The sequence below is a fragment of the Anopheles aquasalis genome, chromosome 3, assembly GCF_943734665.1.
Source record: "Anopheles aquasalis chromosome 3, idAnoAquaMG_Q_19, whole genome shotgun sequence".
Lineage (NCBI taxonomy): Eukaryota > Metazoa > Arthropoda > Insecta > Diptera > Culicidae > Anopheles > Anopheles aquasalis.
The window spans coordinates 47,459,064-47,477,194 of NC_064878.1; the positions used below are offsets into that span (position 1 = coordinate 47,459,064).

At 49.2% G+C, this 18,131-nt stretch overlaps 3 protein-coding genes across 6 annotated transcripts in view; 1 reads left to right on the top strand and 2 right to left on the bottom strand.

Moving 5' to 3' along the window:
• LOC126579158 (protein bric-a-brac 1-like) overlaps positions 1-12,865 on the bottom strand; it is a 75,365-nt gene extending 62,500 nt beyond the window's left edge. For all 4 annotated transcript variants that reach the window (XM_050242501.1, XM_050242499.1, XM_050242500.1 and 1 more), the window contains exon 1: positions 10,767-12,865. The gene's annotated coding sequence lies outside the window, so the exon portion shown is untranslated. The remainder of the gene's footprint in view (positions 1-10,766) is intronic.
• A 713-nt stretch (positions 12,866-13,578) lies between these two features.
• On the bottom strand, positions 13,579-14,224 carry LOC126575663 (uncharacterized). Its single transcript, XM_050236471.1, has 2 exons — positions 14,053-14,224; positions 13,579-13,990 (listed from the first exon to the last, which is right to left on the bottom strand). Exons 1-2 carry the CDS (start codon positions 14,149-14,151, stop codon positions 13,637-13,639), a joined length of 453 nt encoding a protein of 150 aa, XP_050092428.1. The 5' UTR covers positions 14,152-14,224; the 3' UTR covers positions 13,579-13,636.
• Positions 14,225-15,465: 1,241 nt separating this feature from the next.
• LOC126575460 (longitudinals lacking protein-like) overlaps positions 15,466-18,131 on the top strand; it is a 55,793-nt gene continuing 53,127 nt past the window's right edge. Inside the window, exon 1 of the mRNA XM_050236165.1 lies at positions 15,466-15,588. The gene's annotated coding sequence lies outside the window, so the exon portion shown is untranslated. The remainder of the gene's footprint in view (positions 15,589-18,131) is intronic.

An 18,131-nucleotide genomic window follows, 5' to 3' on the forward strand; every position in this document is an offset into this window, starting at 1 on the left:
GGCCGTGCGCAATCGCTCGAGGGCTGGTTTCTGGTTCTTCTCTCGCGCGCGCTGGATGTCGCAATTTCCACCCAATATCTTCAGACCGGCGAAGGCGACAGCGGCCACCACGCGGTTGATTGTGTTCAAATGTATGTGAGGAGAAGAAGAAGAAGAAGGTGATGGGAGGTGGGAGAGCATGTTTTTTTCGCTCTTTATTTTTAACCAAATTCGTGTTTCGATCGTTTGGCGGCGACGACGACGGTTTGTTTTTTTCTACTTTTTTTCTCTTTCCTCCAAATTGATCCAAGTATGCTGCTCTTTTCTCTCTCTGTCTCGCGGAGAGCATTTTGTTTGTTTTTTTATTATCGAATTCTCGTTGAAAACGGAACGTACTCCACCGGAGAGTGAAAACACGGTGGCCCGCAGTGAGATAAGCGCGGGTGTGTGCGAGGTGTTCTCAACCACCCACCCACCCCCACGGCAAAGGGCTCTTTCGCTCTTTCATCGCTCTCTCGCTCTCTCTCACCCTTTTCTCCATACTCGCGCAGTGAGTTTTCTCTCTTCGTAGTGCTCGGAAAATTGGTTGCTTGCACTTCGGTTTTTCGCTCTCTTCGCCTGCTCCGATCACGCACAGGATTTGAGTGTATTAGAAAAGATTAAAGAGCACACCGCAACCAACAATCGAAAAGAAAAACAACAGTCGAGTCTCACCGTTTTTTTTTTTGGGGGGGGGGGGGGGGTTCGAACTTTTCGATCCTCTTTCACGGTCATACCATCCCCCCCGATGACGATGATAATGATGATGATGATGAGACGAACAAAAACACCGGGGCACTGATAGAATGGCGCGCGCGTGTGTTCGGTGAATCCCCTTTCGCACCGTCGCGTTTTATCGCGCGACGATAACGAGAGGAAAGGAGCGGGAAAAAAATGAACGAAAAAACAATCAAAATCACCTTCGATTCACGCACACACCAGTGGACCGCAGCTGAGCGCAGCAGAAGATTCCGCGAAGCGCGTTGGCGCACACCAACACAGCAGTCCGCGAGCGGGAGCATAAAAAATGCGCGACACTCGACGCACGCACACTACCTACGTTCCACTTTGCTGGCACACTTTTTCGCTTCGACAGAACAAAATAACGTGGAAAAAAATCACCCAAAAAAAACGAGAAAAAAAAACATCGCGAAAGGGGTAGCAGCACCAGCAGCAGCAGCATGGCAGCATGGAAAACAGATGCTCCGAGGCCTGTCGCACGCATACCGAGAGACAACACATACATCCGTGCAGCCATGTGTGTGCCAGAACCAGAAGTGAATAAATAAACATGCGAATAAAAACAAAACTGATAATATATTCCGTTCGAAACCCGCAGGGGGTTGTGAAGGGGGTGTGAGAGGGGGTGACGGTAGGCGCATCAGATGTCAGCAGCCACGCGGCTGCGTGTGTCTGTGTCAGCGATTGTGGTGCTGCGCTATCCGGCGGATTGCGCGCGGGTTTTTTTTTTGTTGCTTCTCTTCTGTTTGTTTCTTCACCTATTACGCCATCCCATCCCACCCCATCCGTGCCATGTAGGTTATGGCAGTGCCGGGGACTCGTCCTTTTTTTTTCGCTTCGGTCACCTTTTTTTGCACTTGATTGTTTTTGGACTTGCGACGACGACTGGCGAGCGTTGTTGCGTGTGCGGTGTTGTTCCCGGCTTGCTGGGGTTTTCACTGTTTTGACGAAGCGCGCGCGCTCGTTCGTTTTGACAGAAAGCGCCACGGACACGGCCTACTCTCTGTACAGACTAGCCCTCACCGTTCCCTCTATCACGCGTGATGATAACGGTGCCGGTTAGAACGAGGTGTTCTGTGTGATAGTTGCAGTTTTTGCTGCTGTTAGTTAATTGTGGTTGGGCATCGATCGCGAGCTATTAAGGCTGGCGTTTCACAAGCGACAATTTGTCTCGTCTGACACGAAGAGAAGGCACGAAGCGTAGATTAGCTCTTACCAAACATGGGTATTTTAAAGGAAAACTTTTCGAAATGTAGTTGTTGAGTGTGATTTTATAGTAATGGGGGTATTCCCAAGTATTCTAGTGTGCTTTGGGTATTTCACCCAAGAATCTCTCATCATTTCATTAGATCTTCAAGGACGAGGTTTGAAGTGTCCTTACAATTTTATTAATTGGAATTTGGAAAGTTCCTCATTCTATTACGCACAACACAACGGTACTAGCTTGCTTGCTCATCGTTTCATTTCCGTTTAAAAGTCATTTTATAGAACATCCCATTCCAGTACATTGCATATGGATAAAGCATAAACAACACCCTTGATAAGATGTATTTGCTTCAAATCTTTCTTTCATTACATCAACACGAGCAAACGAGCTGGAAGGTTTGGTGGAAGTTTAGTAGCGACCATTCTTTAACTCGAATGAGCAGAACAGAAGTAATTAGCATGATTTTAGAGTAGAAATTTTGGCGTGTAGCTACAATCTGGACCGCTAGAACAACGGGCGATGAAAGATTTAAATGAAATTCAAGAGATATACACAGAACCTTTAGGATATGAGCAAACGATCGTTTCCAGGTATCTTAAAAACCATGGGAATAATGCAAAAGCTGCAACAGATCTTCTGGATAGACAGAAAAACACGATAAGCGAAGAAAAGCAATTCAAAAAGTTAATTGCTGCTTGCAAGAAAGAAAGGAAAGAGAGAAATTTTGGCATTGAATCATTACGGCGGATAAAAAAAAGATTTCATCGCGAGAATCTTAAGCGAAGAAAGAAAGTCAGATAACCCGATAACTTATATGGTTATAAGGTGCCCATGGAAGACTACGAGAGTTGCTAGCATGCTATCAAGTACTGGAAAACGGTAAGACTGTAAATAGAGCACGTCATCGCTAACAGTTAATTCATTTTCAGCAAGTTTAGGTCACAAAATGACCAAACAGAGATGGTAATCCATTTTGTCGACAAAATCACGCGTAAAAACCACATGTCGTAGAAACAATTTTAAAAAATCGCCGCTGTATACACAAGACATCCTGGTTCTTCTGAATATTACTTGTGTGATTGCATGAGTAACGCTTTATCTGAACAGCGCGGATAAGTTCTTAAAAGTATCGTCAAATACGTCTGATGATTGAATAGCTTTTCATACTACTTCTTTAAATTGCCTTAAAGATGAGCAAAACTAATTGCTATGGATTCCAGTAGTGATATGTTTCTCTTTACATCAAATAGCAACATTATTCACTATATTCGAAATTATTCTGTATTCTGCTGTTTCCTATTTGATTTTAAGAATAAGAGAACTAATTCCTTGTCTTATGTTATCGTTCCTTTGATCTAAGTAGACCATTGCCAAATTTCTACTAAAAGGATGCATGCAATATTCGTTGCCAGTTTGGCAGCTCTCAAACGCAACTCACGCACTTCGAACGCGGCAGCCTAATGGAAACTAGTAACATTAAACTAAATCACTAACCCATGAACCCCGCGAACCTCGCATTACTTTCCATTACGGCCAAAACGGCAAAAGAGCTAACAAACAATGGCCTGTCTGACTGGATGGCCACCTTGCTCTCGGGGTGCAAGTTGCACCACCACCACCCAGTGGGGGGCCTCCTCCTCGTTCTGGAACCTGGCACACGGCAGTTGTAACGAGAATATCATAGACACACGCGCGCGCTTTCATTTCAAAAACCATCCGGCCACCACCATTTTCGTATTAGTTGTCTAATAGACATGGAAGGAGTCCTCTGCTGCTGCTGCTGCTGCTGCTGCCAGTCCTCAGTTGTCCTAGCTTCCTCCTTCTCTTCCTACTCCTTCACAACATACCGAGCTGGTGGCTGTCGTGTGTGCCTCAAGTGCACGGGGAACGGGATGGGATGGGACCGGGATTTCGGAACCCGTTCAAGAGAGAAAGAGCGCAGCCTTCCAAAAGCCTACCATCAACGTGGTACCATCCGCGCGATCCCCACCACCACCCCCTCAGGGCAGTGAAAGGTGGAAAACCGGGCCACCGACAGCCTTTCCTTCTTCTGCTTCCTCCTCATCGTCGTTTTCTCCACCCTTTCTCTCCCATTGTGGCCATCCTTTCCTTTCCACCTGATGACGCGCGCGATTCCGGGCCGGGACCGCACACATACATAACAGCAGTTGCCACCCACACGCCAGCCACGCACACATACAGGACATTTCTTTGCACAACAGTTTCCCGGAGCCGAACGTGCCGGCCCGAGAACCTCGTGCGGGCGCCCGCGACAACGATAACGACGACGACGACGACGACGACTACGACGAGTGTTGTATGGCTGTTTTTCAACCGTTCAGTCGGTTTTTAAACAACTCTCAGCCACTCCACAAACCGATGGCAACAGCACCAGGACGAGCCCCGAGATATCCTACTATCTACTCGGGTGCGGCGTGCCCATGATCTCTCTCTCTCTCTCTCTCTCTGTCTCGCGCGCGCGCTATTCCTCGAACATCGTACAACGTCTGTCCTGGCCCCGGTTGAGGATGCATAGGATCCGATTCCTCACGCAATCATCCTCCACGTCCACGATCCGCCGAAAGGGGTGTACCACCATCACCCCAAAACAGAGCGAGAGAAGAAAAACGAAAGAGAGATAGAAAGAGAGAGAGAAGCATAGAAAAGGAAAGAGAAGGGAAGAAGCAACGGTGTGCGTGCGAACGAGAAAAGCAACATAGGAAGGAATGCGAAACGCATTCCCGGTTGCCAACCAGCCAGCCAGCCAGCCGGCCGGCCACAGCTATAAGCCAAGCGTGAGGACATGAAGCCGGGGGGGGGGGGGACTTCCCACCCACCACTGGAAGGGTGGAGCAGAAAAGGGGTTGAAATGGCCGGGGAAGGGGATGAAATAGGTAAAACAAGGCACAACTTCGCGTCGCGCCCTGGTTCATCATCGGTCGCAGTAGGCTATCCAGGCTCGCGCTCTCGTTCTCTCGTTCTCTCTTTCCTTTTCTGCTCTCTATACTCTTCTTCTTCGCCGTCGTCGTTGTCGTCGCTTAGTCAAAGGGAGCTCCTTTCTTCCTAATGTGGTCCCCCCCCACTCCCCGCTCTGCGAAAAAACGGTGGAAAGGACAAAGGCACCAAAAGTCCTTCTCCTCTCTACACTTCAGTCCCAGTTCCTGGCACCCCCCCCCCCCCCCCTCAAGGCGTGTGTGGTTTTTGCTTTGCCTACTTGGTCTCCGTCTGGTCGGAACAGGGATCTGGCGCGATTTTCCGCGCGCGCACTTCCGGTGTACCGCACACGCTGTGTATGTGTTCGATCTGCACCCAGCGCACACACGGTTTCGGAAGGTTCGCGAAGGTTCGCAATGGGGCGGTGGGAGTTTAGAAAATAGATTTCACGTTTTCCATGCACTTAGAGCTCCCGGGTCCTGTGGTGGTGGATTTGCATGGAGTTGGTGGTCTCTCTCTCTCTCTCTCTTTCTTTCTCTATTTCTCTCTCTCTCTAGAGTGGTAATGGGACGGAGAAAGGTAACCGGGGGGTTGAATTAGAAGCTAGAACATTAGCAACGCTTCCGTACTGCAGGCTCGTGTTTTAAGCATCAAAGTTATAGGTTCCAGCTAATAAAACCCATGCTACAGGACAGGACAAAGTCATTTTTGGCTCTCCTTTGGGCGGGCATTGTGGCCTCAAAAGACGTAGACCGGTCCGGGAGTGGTTTCTGTGCACGATAGCAGAGCTGAGCGATGGAAATCGTTCACAAAGAAGAGAAAAAGAGCGGAAAAGAAAATCAATCCTTTCACACAAAGAAACACGAGGAGGAAAAGGGAGAAAAACGAATGGGAGAGACAGATACCAATCTTCTCCTCGGAGAGAAATGAAATGCCAGTGAAAAGCGGTCGAAAGTGGCATGAAAAGAACACATAAGGACAGCTGCAAGGGCAGCAAGGGGCCGGTGGTGGTGGAGCAGGGCACAACGAGCAGCAACCGAAGGAAGCGACCAACAAAGGAACCGCGCGCACTGGCACTGGCTTGCTTGGCTGATATATCGCACCGTAAGCTGCGTTCTCTACTAAGCAGCACGGATCGGTCACGGGATGAACACGCGAGGTGGCAGACGAAAAGGGAGAAGCTACTAGTTACTACCCTGGCCAACACACGTACACCCGAGACCTCGATCGAAGAAGTAAACAACCCAAGAAGTGCACCCAAGACAGTCGCACCAAGGTGGAAGAAAAGTAGGCGACGACGACGACGACGACGAAGAAGGCCATGAGGCAACGCAACGGCAAAGGAAAAGCCCCGACGAGGATAAGCGAAAGAGAGAGAGACTGCGAGAAAGAGCACGGGAGAAAGATCGATAAAGAACATACCGAACCGGACCCGGGGACATAAGGAGAAGCGTGAGCAGGAAAGGAGGAAGACGGTGAAAGGAAGGAGATCTCGCACGCACGGCATAGCCATGGCACACGGAATGCCAGAAACAGAAACGGAACCAATGGAAAATGGGAGAGAAATAGATAGAGAGAGAGAGAGAGAGAGAGAGAGAGAGAGAGGGCCCCACACAGAAGAATGGCGCAACAAGCGGGAGTGGAAAACGACAACGGGATTGGGCGATGTTCCACCCGGGAAGCGGAAAAGCTATTTCATTTCGAATCGGCGCGAGCATCCGAGAAAACTCGGACACCGCGGTGGTGGTGGTGGTGGTGGCGTAGCGAAGAAAAGCGAAGACGAGATTTGGTCGGAAAATTTGGAAGACCTTCAGGCACACAAGAAAGAGAGAGAGACACAGAAAGAAAGAGAGAGGGAAAGAGAGAGGACACAGAGAGCACAAATGAAAATGTGTATTTCCTAATTTTCTTCTTCTTTGGCCTGGCCGCCCTTGGCGTGCGACCGTTCCACGGGGACGTTGTTATCGTGTTTCAGTTGTCCCACGGAGCGAAGAACCGTAAAACCGTCAAAGGAAAAGGCACAGTTTTCCTCGTCCGCTTCCGTTATATCTTTCTTGAGCACTTTCGAAGCTCATTCGAAGTGGCCAAGAGCTAAGAGCTCAGCGAGTAGTTTTGGGGGGGTTATTCCTAGCACCAGCGCGTTGCGTGTGTCTCGTGGCCAGACAAACAGAGCAGCTCACTTGGTTTTTTTCCGTTTGTTCTAAGGTAGAGCATGTCGTTAAGCAGCATGAAGGATCTTTAAATTCATCCAAGAAAGCTAGGAATAAACAATCATTTCCCGAAATGACAAGTGTAGTAGGCCAGCAAGTGCTGTTGTTCAGTAATGGCGTCAAATAAAACACAACACGGAATGAAGAGATGTGTATGCTGCATTTGTGGCCTATAAAGGTGCAGTTGTTGCTACAAGTCTACAGACCAAATGCAGGAATTTGAAGCTCAAGATGATCTGTTCCATTTTCTAAATCCGAAAGATATCACTATCATGTTGATAATAATAATCCCTAGGGATCGCATTCTTTTTCGTCATATTGTTGATAGGTTGGTTAGTTGCTTAATGTCCTGTACCTATGCAATAGGATAATGTACAGGACATTAAGGATTGGATATTCGCTAGCTGGTTTCATGATTCCACTCTCATCGTTGCACCACATCTTTGTAAGTGCTTATAAGCTGGCGTTGAACGTAAGCTTTCGCCTTAATGTTCACCGCCCTACAACCTTGGAAATCCTTTCTCTCTCTAACCCCCTTTTTCTCTCTTTTGAGCTGGGATCTTAATATATTTCTAATGAAATATATTTCTAGTGAATGAAAGGGACCATTATCCTTAATACAAGGTCTTCCGCAAAGTAAACAGGACTTTTTCCATAGCAAAATCTCTGGCAGCACCATGTTAATGTGCTTATTTTTGTTTGAAAGATACATCCTTTAACGACTTTCAGTCAAAATTTCATGTCATTTGGTCCACTGGAAACAAAGTTATTGCACTTAAAGTGACAGTATGTTTTTGGGTCGTCGGTACCAAAATGAAAATTCAACAAAGGGAATTCAGCTCTCCTATGAGCTCTGTGCTTTCTTTTCTCTTTTATATTATGATCTTTCTAGAAAGGTTTAGAGTAGGGTACAAAATATACTGTTTTATATCGTCTTTATCTAGTAGCATACTAACCGCAGTAACCATTTTAATATTATATTCTGTTCCATCTTGAATTCAATCAACAAAATAGTTGATGGATTAATAAATTTTTCATCTTCACTTATCCAAAGCGAGTTTCCAGTTGCTACAACGAATTGATGAATATCTGCCGTCAAATCTAACGTCATCTTGTTGGTCAATGTTTTTGAACGTCTTGGTAAACGGAAAAGCTGCAAAAGTCATGTATTAGAGCAGCTATGTAAGTACTTTGTGATGATCTTTCTAGAATGATCTTAACGAAACGGCGGGCAGCACATCAGGAAACCCAATATCATTTCACCCACGTAATGCCCCTCGGCTCCCCCCGGCTTATTCCATTCCTTACTCCGCTTCTCTCCTCCAACTTTTATTTATCTGGAAACATAGTAGATCGTTTCAATTCCGCTCCTCCCCGCCCCAGCTTTGCCCTTTTTCCTGTGCTGTGCTGTCTCTCTTTTCGCTCCACTTTCACCGACCATTTCCAGCATTTTCCGTCCCGCCACTCGACCTCTTCCCTTCTCCTTCTCCTCCTCATCCGTTGCTTCATTCCATTCCATTCCATTCCACCATGATGGGACTGCCGTGCATTTGACGCAAACAACACTCTGCTCGCATTGCCCACGCCGTTCGCCCTTTATGTCCTTTCGTCCGTTCGTCGTTTTTCCCGTTTTTCCACCTCTCTCGTTTCCCGTTGTTCCACCCCGCAAGCACCGTGGCGTGTGGTGTCCGCGAGTCGCCGTGAGGTTGATATAAGCAGCAGCAGGATAAAGAAGAACGTCCGAACGAGCGAACGGTTTTCCTTTTTCCATTACATTTTCCACACATTCTCCTCCCCGGCCTACCCGTCCTTCCCGGCTCTCTCTATCTCTCTTTCTCTCTCGTATCTATACGTCGTATGTACTGTCGGGGTTTTTGGAGGCGAAGGTGTGTGCTGTGGAAGAAGAGACACGACGAAAGAGGACCAAACATAAGCCACCGATTTCTGCCGCTAGACCGCGTTCTCTACTCTCGGACGCGTGCTACCTACATTCCGGGGGGTTCGATGGTGCCGGGAAGGACGGAGGGTCTCTCTTTCTCTTCCCTTACTCCTTCTTTCGCCCACCAGTGGTCCGCAGTGCTTTGTTCGCACTGGCGGTTATATGCGTTTTGTGCTGTAAACCGTGCGCTCTTCTTGGCTTTTCCTTTCTCCACGAGGAGTCTATTTTCGCGCGCTACAGCAGCAGCAATCCCTGTGTCGAGTGGCCTGCAACAACAGCAACAACGGAAAATCATAAACTGACATAGGAGTGACCGAGCAGTCGCATGGAAATGGAAATGGAAGTGGAAAATGTTTCCAAATCCGTCTTGTGCCACCGTTTTCCCCGTGTGAGAAACGGGCTCACACAATATCGTGAAAAGCAAAAAGGAAGCACTGGCCTCTTCTTTGCGTTCACTTCCTTTCCCCACCCCTGCTCCGGTGGGGGGTTGGTGACGGGGGAAAATCGATTTTTCGCTCGCTGGCTTTTCCTTCTGTTTCTGCACCACCACCAGCAGCAGCAGCAGCAGCAGTGCGCTATATCTCTCCGGACTCCCCGCGGCCCGGAGCCCCCCAAAAACGTCCTTGCTTTCGTCGCGAACGCGATCCCGGGAGGTCCTCCATGTGATCCACCACCCACCCACCCTTCTTCTCCATCGTGGGTCTCTCCTCGCCTGTGTGTTCATTGCTTTTCGCCATAACTCGCTCGCTCCGTTCGCTCTCGCTGCTGCTGCTGCTGCTGCTGGTTCGCTCTCTGCAACGCAAACGAATCCTGGCGCGGTGGAGGACACCGCCACGTTCGTTCTGAGGTGGGGGGTGGTTGCGAAAGTTGTTTTATGCAGGACTCTTTGCTGGCTGGCTCGGAAATGCTTCACCATCGTGTGTGCGGCGCTGGTTCACATATAAAACAGGTATGTAATGCCGGCACTCGGTCTCCCCGGACTCCCCGGACTCCCCGGACTCGCCGGTAGTCTCTTCTTCCTTCGCTTGGCCCCAGGATGGCACGGTTGAAACAAACTTCCTTCATGACGATGATGATCATCATCGTCCTTCTGTAAAAGCTCCTTTTTGCATCCAAATTCAGGAGCACCACATTTCGCCAACATTGTTTACTTGTCTTGGCCAGGCTAGGCCAGGTTAGGGTACGGCCTATGCTCGCGAACCGTGACATAGTTCTGCCGAGTAAGAATCTAACTTGCCATTACATATTCCTCAACCCGTTCCAAGCATGATCCACGGAATCGAATGAAGAAAATGCCAAGTGTGTGGCTGTGTGTATCTTAAATTGAAATATCTTGAAGTAAATTCGAGCTCGCGAGTTTGTTTCGTGATTCGCGAGGAATCGTAAAAAGCGAACCCTAGAGAGAGAGAGAGGTTGCTCCGTTTTTGAATAAACAACTTTATCTACTTCATACAGCGGTGCCGCAGGTACAGAGGTACAGAGAAGTTGCTTGCTTTCGACAACGGGGCAAGCCAGTCATATCAAAGATTGTAATCGAGATAACGAGTGTAAGAGAGTGGTGCCGCCCTGGTACACACAGGTGCTGCTTTCTGCTGAACACCAGGCATTAATGCAAAGCGAATCAACATCAAAAGGATGACCTCATACAGCGGCGCGATTACGCGATTTTACAACGAATTTAAACGAACAGCAAGAGATGAACCGCTGTTAGCCTCACCTTTTTCTGCCTCTCCTGGTGATCACGATCGTTGCATTTGGTTACTTTGTTACGCGGACTAGTAGCAGTTGGTGGTGGTAGTAGTAGTAGTAGGCTGTTCCGGAGAGTTGGTAACGCGCGCACTGCGTTACAACGCGATACGCATAGGCGCGCTTGACTTAGAACGCTCTCTGCTGCTGCTGGCTGTTGCTGCTGCCCTACTTAGCTGGTGGGGTGTGCGCTTGCGCCTAGCCGTCAAGAGGTGGGACACACATACACGCACACCAACAAAAGCACAACTTTTGCGCTAGATTCACGGTTTTTCTTTTGTTTGCCCACCTTCCCACCCGGCTAGAACGACGGTTCCGGGTATTGAAGGAAGCGGCAAGAATGGCGATGGCAATCAATGATGGCACATACTCTACTAACACTACGCATCGATTTTTGGTGCACTTCGAGTGTGGAGGCCCCCAAGGGGAGGGATAAAACCGCAATCGCACTAACCACACACCACAGGGAATGCTTTTTGATAGCGAGAAAGTGTTGCGACGAGTCGTGCTGACAATAAACGCTTTGCTGACTCGTGCGTTCCACCACCACTAACCCCAGGAATTGCTGCGTGCTGCGTGGACACTCTTTATACAATAATTGTATTTTCATAAGCACCTCACACTGGCGGCACCATGATTTAACACACGCGTGAAATTGTGTGGAATTCACTTTGGTTAAGATTGACCTTCCCCTGTGGCCCTGCCGCCCGTCGATCTTCCTCCCCACCCACCAGGGATATACATTCCGCGGCAGCTGATTTTTGACACGATTCCTCTCGATCGAGTCAGCAGCCGATAGGCGCATGGATGCACAGCATAATCGAAGTTGGCGGAGCACACCGCACACACCTGGTCAAACGTGCCTCCCGCGCGAAATCACTTCACATTCTCTCGTACAGCTCTGCACTTTTCACACAAATTCGACCCCTCTCTCCCTCTCTCTCTATCTCTCGTAGACACACTTGCACAAATCACGAGAAAAACACTAGTATACGCACCCGCGCTCACACATCAACACTTGGGTGGTGGCTGATTAAAACACCATTTCGATTCCGATATTAACCTTTGTTTATCGCACTTTGATACGTCAACGGCGGCGCCACCATTCATTGTGACACCTGCTGCTGCAGCACACACACCCACACACGCCCTGCCGTTGCCCTGGGGAGGGGGGGGCACACGAGAACACTAGGACCGCGTGAGGACGGAGAGTGCAAGAGCAGTTCACCTGTCAACCAGGCAGAGGGTTTCGTTCTCTTCTGTTCATCATCGCCGTCTTCGTCTTCTGTGCTTTCGGCGCGCTCCCGTCGTCGTCGTCGTCGTCGGGGTCGATAAGAAGGAAATGCGGAATCGCCGTCGTTGGTTAACTCACGGATGGGGCCACAGACGCACACGGACAGACACACAAACAGCACCAAACTGGGCGGCACGGTGCGTGCCTCGCTGCGACGGCTACTTTGTCGACGACACTTTGTCTCGGCGATTTCGCGCAAAGATTTCGATTCGTGTTCACGAACGACCGGACCGACCGGGCTGGCTGGCGCGCTAGCTGGCTGGTTGGCGTGGTACACGGCGGCCGTCCTATGGTTTGCGCAATTGCCAGTCGCTGCCGCTGCCACTGCCACTGCTGCTGGTGCTACTCCTTTGCAGATCGCGGTCGTCGTCGTCTCGCCGCACGCAGCAGCAGCCGTTCATGATTGTGGGGTGTGCTCGCGAGAACTAAAATAAATCGAAGAAGAAAGGAAACGAAGCAGGCCGCGCGAACCGGAGGATGTGCGGCGGTATAGACACCACTTTTGAGACGATACAGCCACAAACACACGCACACGTACACAGGCACGCACGCACGCACGAACGCCGTAGACGATGGAGGTGGAGGTGGAGGCGGAAGCGAATGGAAAATAACTAATTTCGCTTTCTTCCCAATCTTTTGCCCTTTGCCCCAAACCACAGCACAAAACCTTCACACGCGCACGCACTACTATCTCGACGACGGCTAGGGTAGTAGGCTATGGGGTAGACGAAACTCTCGCTCGTCGCGGTCGCGGTCTCGGCGACTGGTGTCATCAAATGGTGGTGATGTTGTTCTGCGATGCTGTGCTCGCTCTAAGCGCCGAGAGACTTGCTGATTAGAAAATTCGCCCAGCGAGACTCTCTCTCTCTCTCTCTCTCTCTCTCTATCTCTCTTCGTGTCTTCGTGGTGGAAGGGGATGGTTTCATCGTCGTCGCGCACGCAGCAAGCATGGCACAAAACACCACCCACCACCCAATCCCGATGCACGAATACAGACGCAACATAAAAACATGCTCGCGCACAGAGAGAGAGAGAGAGAGCGAGCGAGAGAATCGTGAAGACGAGAACGTTCGTTAAATGGAATTGGGTGGGGGGGGGGCGTAAAGTTGGTGGGGGGGGGCGTAAAGTTGGTGGGGGGGGGTTCGTTTTAACAATGGTGTGCGTTCTATTGGCCTACGTGGTTGGTATTGGTGAAGAATTTTTTGTTTTGATTTTTTTCTCTTTAGCCTCTTTCTTCGTTCAACTCATTCCCCCGCAACCCCGCCACATGCTGCCTGTTGTTAAAGGTAATATGTAGGCCAATCGACTTTACTTCTGCCTCAATTACTATGCGCTGACTACGGGCGTGTAATAATAATAATGTTCTGAGTCGCAGTGATCTCTATTCGTGATCTACGATTGTTTGATTCTTGATGGATAGGTATTCGGCATCTGTAGCAGTTGAGGCAGCTTGTAGTTCCAGCACCGGCTTCCACTATCAATCAGATCCTTCAGATTCAATGTGTCTTTATTTCTTTGCCCATTCCCACGCCACCAGTTCTCTGCTACTAATTTAGTTCCAATTTGCAGTCTTCAAACTTGAGACTTGAAGCAACCGGAAACGCTTCTTGGGCGGCGGCGGTGGCAACCGGAAGGGCTTCTTGGGCGGCGGAGGAGACATCCGGAAGGGCACGTTGCCCGGTGGGGGTGAAAGTCCACCTAAAGGTTAACAACTTCGAAGTCATGTTGTTGTAAACGGAAACGGCGCTTATGTGATTTTTGCAGCAAAATTTCCGTGGATGGAGGAAGCCGAACGGAGGGTCAGTTCTCGCGCGAGCCATTTCTATGAATTTATCCACTTGATGCTTGATCTTTGTAGCGCCACAATTCCACCGCTGAGTGCAAGACTCTTTCAAGGTCGGCTGCGGTGGTAAAACAAACTTGTAGATGGAACCGTGGAAAATGAGTTGCGCACTCGACTTACCCATTTCCGACCGATTGCCTTTTCCTCATTTTCCTCGTGGTTGTTTTTTCGCGTTTTCGTGTTGTTTTTCGTTCGCATTTTTTGTTTATATTTTTGCATTTGTGTTTCGCCGATTAATTAATTAGTGATTAGTAATGTGTGGCGTGAGGGAATGAGTGTGGCGCGGTGAGAGAGGGATGAAAGAGCGAGAGAGAGAGAGAGAGAGATGGCGATATGTTTGTCGAGTTGACCGACTCGTTCGAGTTGGCTCATTCGAGTTGACTCATTCGAGTTGGCTCATTCGAGTTGACGTTCCGGTAATAAAATCAAAACAAAACGCATCGATACCACTTGATAACACCTGGTACTATGCGATAGCATTAGGAAAACTTCTAGAAAACAGCGGAAAAACTTTGGGAAAATCTCGGAAGCGCGGAACCTGCCAGTATAAACGGAGTAAAATTTATACTTTGCTGCATGGCACTGCTCGAATCCAACAGCATTTGTGAGAACCGAAAACCACCCCGTTGACAGACTTTTTGTCAAGCAGTTGATTTTTTTTCTTTCGAGTACATGCTATCTCTTTCACGCCTACGGTTTGTTTTGATGCTGTCTCACCATTCACTCGATCGCTCACGAGTACTGCGTGTTCGGATACGGCCCCGTGCGCGTGTGTTTGTGTAAGGGCACGGCGATCGAAAGAGGAAGGTGAAAATTTCTGCTAAGGCCTGGATCCAACATGGCGTCAGTTGAAAACGACGCGCAAGAGGTAGGATGTGCTGCGCTCGTGCATCCGAAAATTTTGAAGAAAAAAGCTAGTTTTGCTGTTAATTTGTATCATTCGTTTGTGTTACGGAGCATCTAAACCCGTGGACATTGTTTGTGGGCATGCGCGACAACGGAAAATGGTAAGAAATTGAAAAATATTTTGTTGATCAAATCTGATCATGATCAATCATGTTGTCTTTTTTCGGCAGCATCCTGGCATCAATCAGCGTCGGACAGGCAGCGAAGCAGAGGAGTGTTGTGCGAAGTGTTGTGTTTTGTGATGTGTTTTGCGAGGCAGAGTGTACGATTCAAAGGTGAAAATAAAATGGGTGAAAATGAAATTATGCTTTTGCGTGCTTCATATTGATCCGAAATATCTTAGGGGGCGGGGCTACAGGGCACCGGGGTATGGTAGGATGACACACACACCATCGCAAAAATGCGTGGAAAATGGCACCAATACATGCGCAAAAGCCCTGTAAACAGCAGCAAGATTTCTACCCTGTTAGCGCCCTGTTAGTCTCTTAACAGGGCAATTTGAGTGGCGGTGAGCGATTTCTGTCACACGGGAAGGTCGAGAGCGTGTGGACCGTCACAACATAGCCCACTGAACCAACTTTGTGTGCTTATGCTCCAAGGGTCTCGAAATCGTGCATTTTGGCCGCACAGAAAAAAAAATTAGGGAAAGAGGACGGACCGGACGCCATTTGTGAGAACCGAAAACCAGGAGCTGCTGCCGAGTGTAGTATTAATATTTTGTGATATTCAATGAAGACTGTGCTATTTAAGGTAAGCGTGACGCCTTTATTCGCTTGTTAAATTGTGCTATCGATGTGGGCGAATGAAATGTGAACCCGTTACGTGCAAAAGCCACCGTTTCTCGATTCACCGATGCCGATGCGAGGGGCGATCTTTTTGGGGCCTGAAAATTTGCGCCCTCCGGTCCGGTTGTTCCTCTGCATCTTGCCGGTTTTGATCACCGACCGAATAACTGTGCGAATAGCGGAGGATGAAATTGCGTACCCTTCCTCGGTCCACGCGCAGAAAATGTTACCCTTTTGTGATGCGTCCGTGTCTGTAATTTCGGAATGCCCAAGCGAGGTAGACCCCAGGTAATGGTCAGCCTCTTGGGCAGCACCGTGTCGTCGAGCATCAGCCAGTGGTCCGGGAAAATGTGAGACGCAATAAGCGACCCTTTATCACCCAGCATACTCCTGGGAAGAGCGTCATGCCGCCGAGTTTGTGCTTGGTCATTTTCACCATCGATGATTTCCTCCATGCAAACTGCGCGCCCTTGATCGCTGGCGATAAGCAAAAAAGCGAGAGCATTTTTTTTCGGTGCCCTTCCTTGTGTGTGTGGGTGTTGATCGATAATCCCTAACTTTTTCCAGCCAATTTCGTAAATGTATTTTATGCCTAAACATAACATTATGAAATCGTGATCATGAAATGTCCCTTAAATGCCACCCCCGCTCGCAAAAAGCCCCTCATCATGCGGGACGATGAAAAATCTTCTGGAAAACAAGTACCGTCCGCCATTTTGTATTATGCTCGCTTTGTTCGTTTTCGGAAAAACAGCAGGAAGGGAGAGCCCCGAGAGAGTGAGCGAGAGGGCAGCAGTATGCGCGAGTGTGTGTTTGGTGGACCGATCCCTGGCCTGGTGTGCGTTCCCCGTCCCCATCTCCTTCCCTCACTCTGCGATTGTTAGTATGAATGCCTATTTTTTGTTGTTGTTGGTTTCGTTGAATGGATAAGTAAAGGGTAGTGGTCGTTCGGCGAGGCGTCGTTCTTTCCGTGGCCCGCTAGTATGCGTAGCGCAAGTTTGGAAGCGTACGATGCTGCTGATGGTGTGCGAGCGGATTGGGGATCACTTAGAGGTTAGAGCCCTTAGTAGGCCGCGCCGCGATGGCGACGGGGAGAGAGCTAGAATTTACTAAATGCTGGTGTGTGGCATCATCATCTCCATTTGCTCTCTGGATGGTCAATGTTGGTCGCTGTATACTAGACGCCGTTAATGTTGAGGAAAATATTGTACAGCGAACGAGAGTATCGGAAAGCTAGCACGGTTCGGAATACTAAGAAAACGCGCCTGGTGGCGTCGTTCATGATGACGATCATATTATGCTCCGAATGAATTGATCCTAGAAGCTACTCCTTTGCAAAAAAAATCAAAATCTACGACAGGAATTGACGATCTTCTCTCTCATCGATGTGATCGCCTCGCAACATAATGCGAACATATCACAAAAAAGCTGTATACCATCATCCAAGAGGACACATCCGGTTGCTCTCAGTGGCATTAAGGATCGTTTTCCCCTTCAACCACATAATAAGGAAGGAGCGAGCGAACAAAAGCTCGAAGCAGCAGCAGCAGCATATCATCATAAAGTCCCCCTCGTTCGGAGGACCGCTTTTTTGTATGAGTGCTGCGTGTGCCACAGATTAGAGTGGTGGCGCAATAATGATGGCGGCGGATGGTCGTTTTTGGCTGGAGGAACGATCGGAAAACAGATAAACCTTCGCAGCAGCAGCCAGACGGGGTGCCACCAGTGGGGGGGGGAGTGCGGTTCGTTGAAATATGATAGAGACCTTTCGAGCATCGCCCCATATCCTCCATTTCCTCCGTCGTCGTCGTCATCGTCATGCGCATGCTCGGCGTGTGCGCATACATACGCAGGGCGAACATCATACACCCGTCCGTAGGCTTCCACTATCCACTTAGCAGCCCTTGAACGCTTCGAGTATACCACACAGCAACACTAGCAACCAGCAGCAGCAGCAGCAGCCCACACACCACACCATAGCGTGCGAGAGGTTGATGGTTGCTGTGACCCGTGAGAGTGTGTTTGAAGATGATGATCATCATCATCAGCAGCAGCAGCAGCAGCGCGGTGTTGCTACGAATTGGCCGCTGCTGCGGTTAGCTCAACGAAAGCGAGCGTTTATGTTCATCGCCGCGCCGAGCCCGAGGGAGAGAGAGAAAGAGAGAGGTAAATCAGTAGCGAGCGAAAAAGAAGAACACTTTTCAGAAGAAGAAGAAGGGGTGATGAGGCTTTCCGTGTTGACGACGACGAATGCGGTGTGTGATCTAGTAGTCGCTCGCACACATAAAACACCGTTGCTGAGCGAGGCGCGAGCATTATCGGGCCGCACACGCAAAGCGAAAGATGAGGAAGAAGAGGTGGAAACGCGCGGCGCGAGGTTGGCTTGGAAATGGAATGTGTTTCCCTTTTTCAGAACCACCGTGGGGGGGGCGGTCTGATACTGCGCCATACACTCTCTTGGGGCCATAGCATGACTGTGGCTCGGGTGCGTGTGCCTCCTGTTGGTGT